We start from the raw sequence: 14,631 nt of genomic DNA, 5'->3' as shown, positions 1-14,631 counted from the left end.
TTTCTGATGTTCTCTAACAGTGAAGCGTTACCAGCAGATTAACGCTGTAAAAGCCTTTGAAATATGAATACAAGTTTAAAACTTCCATGTGCTGCAGCTAACTATGTATTTTATGCGCTTGAAAGCGTAATGGTGTGTATTTTTAATGTAATCCAGATTTTCTCATCAGAAGTTGTGTTTAAAAAAGAAAAATGCAGACGTGTTCCCATGGGTCAGAAACTGCTAAAGCCTTTTGTGTGGTAGCTATGCTCTCAGTATGCTAATCGGGTTTGAACAGGTGTGTGTAAGGCTTTTTTAAGGTATTTTTAAGCTAGTGACTGATAAAGAAAAAGTGTACCATTTTAGGGTGCCATTTTGGCAGGGTGTTGGTTTTTGTTGCTTTTGGGATTGCCTTGCCTTGCTTTTAACTGTAAAACTCTTAGATCTTTTATCTCTTTCAAGCCCTTTTCTTGCAAATTTCAACATGATTACTTAAGCTAAATTCTATTTGCAGGCAACAAAATGTTGCATCTTGTCTAAATTTATTTTCCACTATGCTTGGAGCCCCATTGATGTGTTGTCTCCTGTAAACATATAATCATATTCTTACAATATTCAAGTAATTACAGGAAATAGTGAGTAACAGTGGGCCCAGGTGAGACCTGGAAGCTGGTATGTGCTTTGTTCGACAGTGAGTCAGTTGTGACTACTCTTTGAGTACAGCTTTGAGTACCAGTTTTGCATTTACTTAGAGATTTCATGTAGACTATGTTTCCCTTGCTTATTTATGAGAATGTGAGACTGCCAGATGTTTTGCTGACATCAGGATATGACATCTGCTGTTTCTTTCCTACTCTTAAAGCTTGTTATCCTGCTATGAAGGATAATTAAATTGATTAGTCAAGTTTTGCTTCTGACTGAACTATGTTGGCTATTATGTATCTACTTATTTTCTTAAGGTTCTTACAAATCACTTTTTCAGTATTAAGAAAACTGTTAATTGTTTAACTCCTCTTTTCCCCCCCCTTTGAAGATGAGTACTGTGTTTACCTAGTCTATCTCATAGAATTTCATCTGTCTCAGATGAATTCTCAAAAATAAATACAACTATAACTCAAAGTGCTCTGGCTTATTTTGTAGTTGCTAGGGAGCAAATTTCTTTTGACCATCTGATTATCTAAGTACCTGTTATCCTGTGATTTCCTATTCTGGTGCAAGCTTGGACTGTGGTGTAACTGCTGTTAGCTGTTGTTTGGCAGCTGCTGCTTTCAGTGAAGACAAGGCAAAAAGACACTGAAAATTTTCATGTGATGTCATCTCTTAATACCTTTCTCATAACTTAACAGCAGTCTCCAACAATTTCCTGGGCTATCTTACTACCAGTGTTAATTTTAAATGCTCTTTGTTATTTGTGTGGTCCCTTCTTTGCTCTTTGTATCTCATTTTGTGCCTGTATTTCTTATTTTATCCTAGTGTTTTCAAGCTATTTTTTATACTTGTCTTCAGTTCTACTTTAAGGTTTTTTCTTGAGTTTTAAGTGATTGTAAGTCTGTTGATTTCATCTAGCTGGACTTTTTACTCTTCTTCCTATATTTCCTCTGCAGTGAGGTAGTATATTTTGTGTTTATACCTTTTAATGTTGTTGGATATTAATTAAGTCATTGAATTTATTTTGCTGTTCTACCATTTTTTGTGTGTTAGGATCATGAATATTTTCATTGTCACTCTTCCTAGTTGCTGTCATTTTCTTGATGTTTGGTAGAATGAAATCTAGAAAATCCTCCTCTGTATTTACTTTTTCTCTTTGGTGTCTTTTATGCATTCCATTTTGCATGCATGCCAAAGACTTGTAGGTCAGTTTGTGTCCTGCTGAATTTTTCATGTCTCGTGTTACCTGTCTTATATCTTTATACATTCAGAACAAATTATATGTTTGTTTGAAACTGGAACTCAGGTATTTGGTCTTTGACTAAACTGTAGCTAAATAGCTTTTGCCTGCACTACAGCCTATTACCTGCATCTGACAGAGAGATGAAATTTAAGTGATGAGGGAATAAAGCTTGATATCTTTGTAAATTAAAGGAAAAACAAACTCCCTGCTTAATTGGTGCTTTCAAATGTAAAAAGAATAATAGCTAATCATGATGACTTATATTACAAGAAATGACTCTATAATGTTTCTCACCTAACGTTTTGGTCAGTCATGTAAACTGACTTAGTGCTGAGTGAAGAGATCTGATTTTGGTTTTGTTGTCTTCCTTTAGCAAAGGCTAAAGGCTTCCTTTGTTGTATGGTATGGGATGACATAACATGCAGCAACAAGAACTAGATTAAGAAATCTAGTAGTTGTAGTACTGCATCTGTTTTGACCTCTGCTTGAGGGGTACCTTCCTACCACGTTTGGAAGGTTGTATGATATATTTGGATGGCACTAGCAGATAGAAGACAGAAGTAGATGAGAAAAGACCCAGGCAATTAAACCTGGAAAAATGAAAATATCACTGGAATAAGTATAAAAATGCAGAATCTGAGAAAGGACTTGCATAACTTTTGCTAGGTTTAATGGCATTTTCTGTAACATAACTGTTGCTTATTCACTGAATCAATATCTTGAGGAGCTCTTAAATCTGTTTAATCTCAACATACTTTACTTTTGCTCATCTGAATATAACAGAGAAGTACTTTAATTTCAGTACTCCCAGGCAATGAATCTTATTTAAGCTTTGAAAAATGCTGAGAAATTTTCTTATGAAGGCCGCTATCTCAGTATAGAGTGGTGCTGTAATTCATTATACTTTTTTATTTCTTTCTCAGCATTTTTATGAATTCAGAAAGTATTTTAATGTTAGTTATGGCTTTGCTTTAGAAAAAGTTTCACCTCTCTCCCTGAAAACTTGCTCTGGATAAAAAGTCTGAGCTTCTGTTTGTCTCCTCTGTATTATTCATTTGAGGAGTTTACCCTTCATCCTGAGTGTGGTTGCAGTCTAACCTTGTTCAGAGAAGTGATAGTTTTATGCATATTAAAACAATGTAAAGGAAATGAAGATACCCCTGAGGACTTAACAGGGGCTTCTTTGTGCATGTTCTAATAATGAAAACTAGCTTTCTTCTTTTTTTTTTTTTTTTCCCCTAATTTATTAGAATCAACCCGGAAAAGCTTACAGACATCCAAAAGAGGATGCAGGCTTTTTTGGCTCAAGATCAGGAGTTAAAAGAGAGAGCTCAAAGGGTAAGTTATGTGCTCAGTTCTTGAGGGCATGCTGGTTGAATAGAACTGACGTTGGAATAATTGACCTGCTGATATGTACCCTACCAATGGTGTTTGGAATTGCTAAGTTGTTCTGTTTTAAATCTTTAAAACCTTGCATCAGTAGAAACAATTACCATGTCTTAACAGTTGGTGGTAAGTATGTCTATAAGGCCCATGTGAGCAGAGTCTGAACCTGGGTTCATGCCGCTATTGCTTGAAGAGCTGCCTGACCTACTGCTGTTGTGCTAAAGTTAAGACATAGGTGGGAACCTGTTTCATTTTAGAGTCTTGGATATAAAAGTAGTTACTGCCTTGCAGCAGTTTGAGTCTTTTCTTTGATTGTTTTTGAGTCTTTCCCGGCTGTTTGAGTTGAGGTTGGTGGGACCTTGACAGGCTGAAGAAATGGGCTGACAGAAACCTCATGAAATTCAACATGGGGAAATGCCAAGTCTGCACCTGGGGAGGAATAACCCCATACACCAGTACAGGCTGGGGGCTGGACCTGCTGAAAAGCAGCTCTGCGGAGAAGGATCTCAGGGTGTTGGTGGATGACAAGATGAATGTGGGCCAGAAATTCACCCTTGTGGCAAGAATGTCAATGGTATGCTGGGCAGCTTTAGGCAGAGTGTTGCCAGCAGGTCAGGGGAGGTAGTCCTTCCCTCTGCTCAGCCCTGGTGAGGCCACACCTGGAATGCTGTGTCCAGTGCTGCGCTCCCCAGTACAAAAGAGACATGAACCTACTGAAGTGACTCCAGTGAAGGGCCACGAAGTTGATTAAGGGACTGGTGCATCTGACATGTGAGGAGAGGCTGAGAGTGCTGGGACTGTTCATCCTGGGGAAGAGCAGGCTCTGGGAGCTCCTATCAGTTTTTTAAAACACTTGATTGGGGGCTGGTAAAGAAGAGGAACCAGACTTTTCTCTGTGTGTCCAGTGACAGGACAAGAAGCAATGAAAACTGAAATATAGGATATTCCATTTAAACATAAACTTTTTTCCTCTGAGGATGATCAAATACTGGAACAAGTTGCCCAGAGGTTGTGGAGTCTCCATCCTTGGAGATACTCAAGGTATGTGGTCCTGAGCAACCTGCTCTAGCTGGCTGTGCTTTGATCTTCAGAGGACCCTTCCAAGCTCAACTGTTCCATAATTCTGTAAAGCACAAGGCTGTTGAAATAGATGCATTTGCACTGAATTCATTGTATTTCCTCAATAGTGTGATGGAGAATAGGATTGTGTACCCTTTTCAGTTAGTAACCCATTTGATTGAAGGGACTGATAAATTAGTAGTTCTTCCTGATAAGGAGTTGATAGAGCATTTTGAAATAATAATAAAAAAATTACTGAAAAGTGACAGATTTCATTGCTGGGCTTAAAAAGTTAAGAATATAAAATCATCTAGGCCTTACGTACCAACTTATTCAATCAGTATTTTTGTTATTGTCTCTTTTGAATATACAGAACAGCCTTTCCTTTCTCACATGGAAAATCTTTATCATTGAACTGAATAAAGCATTTTAATTTTCGTTTGGTTTTAAATGAGAACCAAAATAGGTTAGAATAGCTCTTCCTGGGAAGATGGTTAAGTGCATGAATGGGATTTCTTTGCTATGCTGATTAATGTTGAGAGGCGTCCATGAACGATAGGTGTATTTTGCCAAGATTTCATCAGGCTTGGGGATAGGTAGAAGACATACAACAACTAGCATCTAGGCAAGTTTCCGGGTTGGAATAAGGTAGTTTTAAAACACGCTTCCAAATCCTGCCCTAGAAAATGGCCAGTGAAACCTTTCTGGGCATTACTCTGCCTCTTCTGTTTGTATTTACTGACCTTTCCCTGGTCTTATAACGCCTTTATTTTGTGAGCTCTTTGCGCTTAGATCTCATGCTGAATTTAGCTTATTTTTGAAGCACTGTTGATATCGTGAGCCTACTGTTTCTGCAGTTATACTATACTGAGTGTCTTCCAGCAAGATCAGGAGTTCACACTGAGATGCAGGAAAACAACATGAGAGGAAAAATCTTAAAATCTTTCAGGTCTTTTATAGGTATAGGTCAAGTTTAAGGGCAATCTAACTAAGAGTTGCAGCTTTTCTGCTGAATTTGGATGTAGAATGAGGCAAGCTGCAGTGTTTGAAATTGTTCTAGTGAGATTCATCTCTCTGAAGATGTACTATATCTATATCTGAGTTAGACTGCCTAAGCTTTCATTCATAGTCAATTGAGAGAAAGAAATGCTTGTAGGATGCATTCTGAAATAAATACCTTAAAAACTCATCTGGATAGATGAATTTTGTAGAGAAAAAGTCCTGTAGAGCATGTTTCCTTCCATTGACTGTAAAGGTAGCCTACAGGACCTAGTTTGGATGTCTGTGGTAAAGACATTTGCTGGGTTAGAGCAATACTTCACTGAAAAAGGGGTCTTAAATCAGACAAAATGCCCAGGGAAGTTGCTGAGAGCTTTGTGAATAAAATGTCTAAGGAATGTTCAAGGGACTATTTTTAAAAATATTTTTGCCTTTAAAGTATCCCATATTGCTGTAGTGCACAAAATATTACTTGTAGCACATGGAATATCAGTGCAGGCTTCATCACAGCATTTTGCAGGCCAGATAGACTAGTGACATATCATCTGCAAGTGCCACAGGAAGTTGCGGTTACATGATTTATATCAGAAGTGACAAAGCAGCTGGCTGGAGGAGGGTGAAAGTAGGAGGAAGTCAACATCATCTTACTTGAAATGAAAACAGTAATAAACCTTTTTCTTCTGTTTCCGACTTTGGCTTTTTAAGATCTCTTAAAAAGGAGGGGAAGATCAGTCCAAATTGAGCAAAAGAAAATAATGGCAAAGTTTCAAAATAGCAGCAGCATGAAATCAAAAAAGGGTCATCTGTCAAGGTGACAGATAAAATGTTGAATTCATTTTGAAAATCCAGTCTTTATTACTGTTTTAAGTCATTTTTATTGTCATTTTTCATACATGTAAGGCAGTGCTGTGTGATCTTGCAGACAAATTGTAAATAGATTCAGTTTTTGAAACTCTTAAGATATGGGCAAGTGGATTATTGTAGCAGGTGCTCTCCCTTAATAGGATGTATGTTTACTATGTAAATGTCCCCCAGTAGTCTTCCATATCAGCCTGAATAAAACAGTAGCAATACTGCAGCTGCAATCTTGACCTTGGAACTTTATTGGGAATGCTGGATTTGTCAAAGGCATGTGCATTATGCTGCCTAGCCTGCCTGTTTCAAGCTGGAAAATTCTTAACATTTATATGAAATAAATTTCCTTCTGGAGTTCCAGAATGGAGCAGACAGCAGAGTCACGGCATAGACAGCTACAAAAGTCCGGGTAGGATATAGTTTACTACATTGATGACATAAGATCTGAGTCTTTTGACCCATCGTTTTGGAACCCAAATGTGAAAATCTTGTTTGGGAAGCATTTTTAAAAGGGAGAGAATTATTGTGTTTGTTTAATATACGTTTATGCCAATCAGCTTTTGTCCAGCTGAAGAGAAATATGGTTTGAAATGGCTACATTTGGTGACCTTTAACTAATCTTTTTTGTTTACTTCAAGATACCTGTTTTTTGTGAAAAGAGAAAATTCTTGGTTGCTAGTTTCAAGAAATGTCATGGTTCATTTGATAAGAAACAGTTTCTCTGCTGTTGTTCAGAAAGATGGAAAGAGAGGGGGTGAATCAGACTGGGGGCTTCTTTGAAAGCTCTGCAGTTCCTCTCTCAGAATGATGTTGCCTTTCAGCATTTCTTGTAATTTTCAGAACTGGATGAATTGGCATGGTAAATATATTAAAAAAAATAATAATTAAAAAAAAAAAGCGTTTTCTCTGCTTCTGCTAGTTCATGTGTTGCTATCTTGGAGGAAACTTGGATACTGAAGTGGTATCTATCTCTTAATTCTTCATCAGTCCTAGAGGGACTTGCAAGGTGTTCTGGCAACACAACCAGTTACAGTTTGAGTTTGCGATGAAGTCTTAGGACTCTGATATTTTGTCAAAATTAGTTTAAAACAATTATGTAAGAAATACATCAGTAAATCAAAATTATAAATGCAGCAAATTAGAGTGTAGACCTTGTTGCCCTTAGAACTTTTACAACAGAGTCTGAGACATGGTGTGGGGTCTTTAGCTACTTCTGTGATAGACCTGTAGTGTAGTGCTGATGCTCAACATTAACGTTCACAGTGGTGTAAGTTAATTCATCTGAAGATACCTTTGAAACTTTCAGTTACAAAAAACCTGAAAGTGATACAGCAGAAAACAGCAGTGGATAATATCAACTGATAAAAGAGCAGGAAATGATAATTGAAGAAGTTCAGACTGACTAAATTTGTCCTCCTTTAGCTGTCCAGTGTGTATGCATGAATGTCCAAGTCTTGAGTGCTGAATAAAATTCAAAAAAGATGACAGTATTTCAAAGGCAGCTTGAAGTAAATCAAATTTCAGTTTATGGTATTGCTGCAATTTTGAAGAAGTCATTTGGTCTTTCTCTATTTCATATCTCTTGTTGTGAAATAAAACTTTCATGCTATGTCTGATTTTTCTATTTTGGCTGTAAGCTCTTGGAACAGGGTTTGTCTCCTGCTGTGGAAGCATTTGTAGTGCCTAACATGACAGAGAGCTGGGTCGGCTGAAGACTGTAATCATCCTTATATTGTTACAGGATGACCTTGTAAGACAGTACACTTAAGTGGATGTCCATTTCTTTGGACATAAAGCAATACCATCCTGTATCCAGTCCATATGAAGCTTGAAAAATTGTTTTGAGCCTCAGTGGGCTGAACCCTGTTGATAACTGATAAGCATTATCACTTATCTATCATTTATTAATTTCTAGACTGCAGGTGCAAAAGAAATATAAACAAAGTAGATGGACGGCTGGATACATTATCCAAGAGGTGGAATGAAGTTTCTACTATATGGAGTGTCGTGACCCCTGTACATCTTCATATCTGTAGATCTTGCAACTCGCAGATGCACAGGAAAGAGACCTTTATTTAACCTACTATTTTTTTCCCCATTAGTTCATCAGTCAGTGCAAAGAAAGAAGATGCTCTGTCATTTGTTTTTGTCGCTGCTTGCTAGGCAGCAATGGATTGATGAGATCTGTCAGATTTTAAGGTTTTTTTTTTTTTTTTTTTGGATGCTAGTTATGTTGATAAAATGATTTAATAATTTAATGTGAGCAAACGAGTGTTTTACTCCACACTTCATTCTTGATAGCAGCTGAACTGAGTTTTTTTTGAAATTGTCCTGATAACCTTTTGGGGTAAAGAAGCAAGTGAAAATTTACTTCTATAACAGAGATTATTGAGCAACTTCAGAAGCATAGCTGTTAGTTCTACTTGTTTCAAAACTTTTAGTTCCTATTTTCAACTTGCCAAAGAAAAGGTATGGCTTTGTGATGTTTCTTACTCTAAACTGTCTCATCTTTTCACATCTGGAAATAATTTTTCTGTTATGAGCATTTCAAGAACCCCAATAAAAAATGGTGCTGTGACTTTTTTTTTCCCCTCCAGTACCTGCAGTGAATAAGAGCAAGAAGATTTTTTTTAATGCCACTTGAATTATTAATACAAAAATTTTCTCCAACATGTGTCTGTACATAGCAGAACAAGGGTGCAATTGTAATATGTTTGAATGTAACCACACTAGCTTAACTTGCTATAGTTATTGGTGCTTACTAGTTTAAGCCCAGTGGTAGGAGTTTCAGCATGTGTCAGAAATTAGGTTACAGACAATACAACAATACAGACAATACAGACAATAGAAGATCTCCCAAGGACTTTTTTTCTGACAGTTAACATATTCCAGTACTTCTGCTGCAGCATCCTCACTGTTGCTATTCTTTGAGGTAGTTTAATTTTGTTGGCTAGATGTGCTCCAATGTCTTGTCTGTAGATTTTATGACAAACCTTTTAAAAGGAGGAAAAAAACCCCAACTTTGCTGTTATCGATATGTTTCTTTGTATCAGTTTCTCACTAGTCCAGACTCTCCTAGGGTAACTTTATTGTAAATTAAGAGTATGTAATTAACATATAAACAAATACTGAGCCCTCCCCCTCCGCCCCTGCTTTTCTGGGCTGTATCTAGCAGACAGATGAAAAGTTTTTTTTTGTTTTGTTTTGTTTTTGTTTTTTTTTTTTAAAGCATCAGAAATGTTCAGGCTTCAATTTTTAGAGAATTGAAAATTGTTTGGCTCTCACTAAATCCTTATGTTATTTTTTCCCTTAAAAAAAAAAAAAGCAACCATGCTTCTTTTACAACTTAATAGTTAAATAAGGGCTGGTAAATACACAAAGAGTTTTTCTACAGCAGAGATTGTAAGATTTTTTTTTTTTTAATTACTGTTTCGCTGCCATTATATGCCAGTGAAGGAGCCTCCAGCTTTTGCTGCATCTAGATCGTGAGATATAGCTGTGGATTGTAAAGACAAACCTTTGGGTCTGGGCTGAATGTATTTAACTGGATTTGAATGAAGAATAATGTACAGAACTACTACTACTGCTGGATGTATGGCAGTCTGCTGCTTTTGATACTTTGAATGCTCTGTGCGTCTGGATAGCATCAAATGTATTATTCTGTTTCACAGCAGTATTTCTTGGGAGATCAGATTAAGACCATTTGTCAGCAAATGCTTGTACCAATGATACAAAGTGTTCTGATGCCTTGCTTAATAGATGTAAGGAATCAATTTTTAGATTAGAAAAATGAAAAAAATAAGCTTGTAGTATTGAATGTTAGACAACAGGAGGCTATCTCAGATTTCCATTAATGAATAAGAAAATAGCAGATTCCTGATGTGACTTCTTTCAAAATGGTGCCCCGAAACAAAAACCACAGAATGCTGCATTGGAATAAACAATATGACTCACTGACTAATGCATGTAACTTATTATAACAACCTTTCTGCTTTGGTAGCAAGAGAAAGCTGTGAAGTTTTGTGAAGTGGTTCTGTAGTCGTTTCTTTTCTCTTACTGCAGTTTGAATAGGAATAAGCTGTAAGTAGATCTGTCTACTCTACTAGTATGCATCAGTGACAACAGAAATACTTTTAATTTTAAAAAATGTATTGATGATAGAAATATACTACTTAAAGGTATAACGATGAGAAGCCCTATAAAATATGGAAAAATTAGATTCTCTCCCTGTGGAAAGGATGGAGGAAAGTATAGCACAAGATTAAGTTGTCCTGTTATACAGTATTTCAAGTTTTCCTGGTGAAAGTCTGGGATTAACTGAAACATCAAGCTTGGACTCATATATTAGTTAATATTGTATAGTGAATTTATGTTGGTCAGCTCAGCTGCATTCACTGGCTGCATATATGCAATTAGCTGATGGCAAATGTAAGATAATGTGACTTATCCAATGCTACAGTGAGTGAAAGACAACTAAGTGAAGTTGAATCACTTTTTGTCAGTCAGTGGCTAAGATTAAGTCAAGCCATCTTGGATAATAGCAACACAGCCTTATTCATTTCCATGTAATTCTGATGTCAGGATAGCATAACAACATTTAGAAAAGCTGTACCAAAAAAAAAAAAATCCATTTGGATTGATTTGTTGTATTTTCTTTCTAGTGAAAATAAAATGACATACCACTAGCAAATTCATCCAATTAGTTTGCTTTTAATGAAATACGAGAATATTTGAAGTTCAGCCACTTTTGTAGTAGTGATAAATTTTGGCTGATTTTTGAATTTGGTAAAAGAATTTCAGTCTGAAATCAGTATTAGACCTATTACCATTGGAATTCTATTTTGTTTAGAACAGCAACATCATGTTAGTTTCATGTGTTGGTAAATGAATGAATAATTTCTTTTTTTGTAAAATACTTCTGTTTTCCTTTCAGTGTTTTGTATCCTACTTGCGTTCAATTTACTTAATGAAGAATAAGGAAGTATTTGATGTTTTCAAATTGCCTCTAGCAGAATATGCCCTGTAAGTATGATCAGTAGAAAACATAGTATTTAGAGTGAAAAGTTTATAATGAAAAGTTTTGCCATGCATGATAGCTTTAAATACTTGTTTTAACCATGCTCTCACACAGAATTTGAAATTTTCTTGTAATGCAGTTTCAATTTCATGTTTATGCCGTGCTTTTGCATATTTTCAAAGACACATTCTAAATAGAAATTGTGTAAAAACTGTATACCTGTACAGAGAAAAAATTCTTGCAGCAAAAGCAACAGTTGTTGTATACAATACAAAAGACAGAAGTTAGGAAGTAAAAGAATACAGAATATTTTTTTTTCAGTGATGCCCTTCAGCCTCTTAGCTAAATGTTGGCATATTTAGTATATTGTTTAAAAAGAAATTGCATATGTAAAGATGATACATTGCAGTCTCATTTTGCATGTGATTGGGACATTGTTCCTTAAACATAAATCGCATTAAAAAAAATAATCACTGTGCTATGTATGGGGAAGACAAAAGATTTCTGCAGTGGACTGAGTAGTGTATGTTTTAATGTTCTTATATGTGCATGTGAACCATTCCATTTTGTGTGGGAGGGAGCTTAACTCTGACAGGTTGATTTGAAAAAAGTTGATCATCTGAGACCGTTTTAAAACTCGAAATTTTAGAATAATCTCATGGGAGATAGGGTAGTCAGAAGGGAGCAGGAAGATGCTCAAAGATGCATGATAAATTAATTCTACATGTCTCTGGAATTTCATACAGATATGACTTGAATATTCAAGCTTGTCAGCATGTGGCACAATGAACTAAAATGTGACAAATTACTTGACTGTGGAACACCTGGTCTGTGTGTTCTGTGTGCTGTGCAGTAATTAACATGATTATGTTTTTTAAACTATATAAACCTGTTCTAAAAGATGTGTTCTCACTTTATAAACTGAAGAATTTTTAAAAACAGAGAACTCGCAAAACCTTGAGCAAGCCTTACTGTGCCGAGTGAAAGGGGTAGTGGCAGGCTTTTCAAGAAGATTAAGACTTGGAGGGATGTGCTCAGACTTAGTGGGATGTGCTCACAAATTTCACCAGTGCATTAACAAACCATCTAGTAGGTGGTGGTGGTAGTACTTGATTTAAGGAATCCCAGTGTCTCTTTCTGAATTTCAGCATGATGTGTCGTCTAGTATCTGATATTTATGTAGGCAGAATAGTCTACAGATCATTCATTCTTAGGCATCGGTGCCAGGATACGGTCCTTCGTGAAAAAGGATTCGAATCCCAACTCTGCCAAGTTAATAATAAGTCATTTCTGTATTAAAATGGGAGAAATTAGATGAAGTTTTTAGAGGAGGAGACATTTAGGACTGTGAAATATATGGAAGTGTAATCAAAAAGTCAGAAGATACTAAATCTGGGAGACAGTTCAGAAATTCTGCTCTGAGGCTCTGTGAACTCTTTCCATTGGCACTCTTCTTTCCTGCTCTCCAGGCTGTTAATCTACCCAAATATACCCTACCATCCCATGGCTTTCAGTTCAATGCACATGCCATAGTGATATAGTGGATCAGTCAGCTTAACTTGTCTGAAACATGCAGTGCCCTAGTAGTCTGTTATGTTTGAATTCTGTATTCAAAAGCAACTCTGTTATATGTGTTGTTCACAAACTCAGGGCAAACCTAGAATAAGAATCCTTTCTTCCCTTTACCTTCTTCATGTATTCTCCTGAAAGTATTTCAGTCTTTCTGCAGAGATTTACTGCTTGCTTGATACGTGTTACTTCTCTAAAAATTTTGCAGAGAAAACAGACCGCTTAATGTCCCTGCCAGGTTTGCATTTCAGTCTGTGAGGCAGTTGCCCACTGTTTCTGTTGCTCTCTTGCAAGGCATATCTGTGCATGGAGATTCTCTTCAGCTCTGATTGAGTCTCTGCAGGAAAAGAGTGGTCCTTAATATATATGTATATTTACATATAGATATATATTCAAGAGATTTATCACCTTCAAGCTTTTGTACATTCATATTCTGTCCAGTACCCTCTCATAACAAATTGCTATCAAGGCTAATTTGCTGGGTATTCTATCCAGTACCCTCTCATAACAAATTGCTATCAAGGCTAATTTGCTGGAGGAAGACTTGCAGAGGCCTTGTGCAGGCCTTTACAGAGCCAGCCTTTAAGTTTCTTCAAGGAGAGCCTCAATTTTGGAATAGAAAAGGAATTTGTCTTTTCATTGCAACAGACAGCTTTGAAAACATAAACAGATGTAAACAAGTAACAGGGTGGAAAGGAATAATTAGTTGCTCTCATCTCCTGTGTAGGAGGCAAGGTAAAGAGAAGGCAAGGAATCTAAATATCTTACTCCTCAGGCACTTTATTCTTTTAAATGCTAACATATACCCCTAGAGACTGAGATATATTTGAGTAGGCAAGTGCCCTAAGGGGCTGCTAAGGAAGGTAATTTCCTCTGTGATTTTCCTGATGTCCTCCAGGAAGAGCAGAGGAGGAAGGCAGCATATTCCTCTGTTCAGCCATGCATTGGTACAGAGAGGATAAAAGAAAGCAGGCAGAGTTAAAATTACTTGAGAAATGTCTGAGACACACAACTTAGTACCCAGCTAATTTACCAGTAGTGCTTACAGACCAGCCTTATGAAGCAGTGGGTGGCTGCGGTTGCCATCAGGCCTGGAACGGGCACCAACACAGTGGTGTCAGGATACTTGATCTGTTTGTCCATGTTTGTCTGCTCCTTTGCTGACCAGGGAGGGCACCCGCCCCGCTCCCAGTCTGGTCCCCCAACTCTGAGTCAGGCCCAGCCCTTGCGGCATGGCCAGAAGAGCAGGTTTGGTTCATTGCCCTACTCCAGCTGTTGTGAGCAAGTGCAGAGCTGCCCGACAGGTGTTCCCAGACAGCACCTATTGCAGGATTTGCACACCTGATCATCCAGTCCCTTTCCTGTTTTGTGGCCCTTCTTTTCACTGCCCTATGTTTCCCTTTCTCTGCCCCAAGCTCTTTGGAGGGGAAAAAAAAAAAGTCTCTACTCTTTTCCTGCTGTGTTTAAATACTCTCACGATGAAAACATTTTTCTTTGTACTAAGTTGAAATTTCCATTATAACTTAGAACCACTGGTTCTTGTCTTTTTTGCTGCATTTCTACCTTCTGAATACTTTTTTTATATTTCAGTTCAGTTAGTTCATCCATGCTGGCCTTCTGCCATGCCTGCTTGACTTTCTGTACATCAGAATGGACCATTCCAGGGGTTTTAGAAGGTCGTCCTTGAAGATCAACCAGCTCTCCTGGGCTCCTTTGTTCTTCAGGGCAGTCTCCAATGTGATTCTGCCATGCAGATCCCTGAACAAGCTGAAGGATCCTCTCTTAGAGTCCAGGGTCATTATTCTGCTACTCCCCTTCCTCATTTCTCCCAGGATCTTGAACTAACTACACTATCTCATGGTCGTTGCAGCCAAGG

The 14,631-nt window shown here is 37.3% G+C and overlaps 1 protein-coding gene across 1 annotated transcript in view; it reads left to right on the top strand.

The window, feature by feature from the left end:
* DDX10 (DEAD-box helicase 10) overlaps nucleotides 1-14,631 on the top strand; it is a 204,606-nt gene that overhangs the window by 33,814 nt on the left and 156,161 nt on the right. Inside the window, exons 11-12 of the mRNA XM_064505051.1 lie at nucleotides 3,121-3,208; nucleotides 11,103-11,191. Of these exons, the coding sequence (XP_064361121.1) occupies nucleotides 3,121-3,208; nucleotides 11,103-11,191 (177 nt within the window). The remainder of the gene's footprint in view (nucleotides 1-3,120; nucleotides 3,209-11,102; nucleotides 11,192-14,631) is intronic.

This window comes from Dromaius novaehollandiae, chromosome 1 (assembly GCF_036370855.1).
Source record: "Dromaius novaehollandiae isolate bDroNov1 chromosome 1, bDroNov1.hap1, whole genome shotgun sequence".
In the NCBI taxonomy this organism is placed as follows: domain Eukaryota; kingdom Metazoa; phylum Chordata; class Aves; order Casuariiformes; family Dromaiidae; genus Dromaius; species Dromaius novaehollandiae.
The sequence above is the reverse complement of the archived record's forward strand: the minus strand, read 5'-3'. Positions and strand labels throughout refer to the sequence as shown.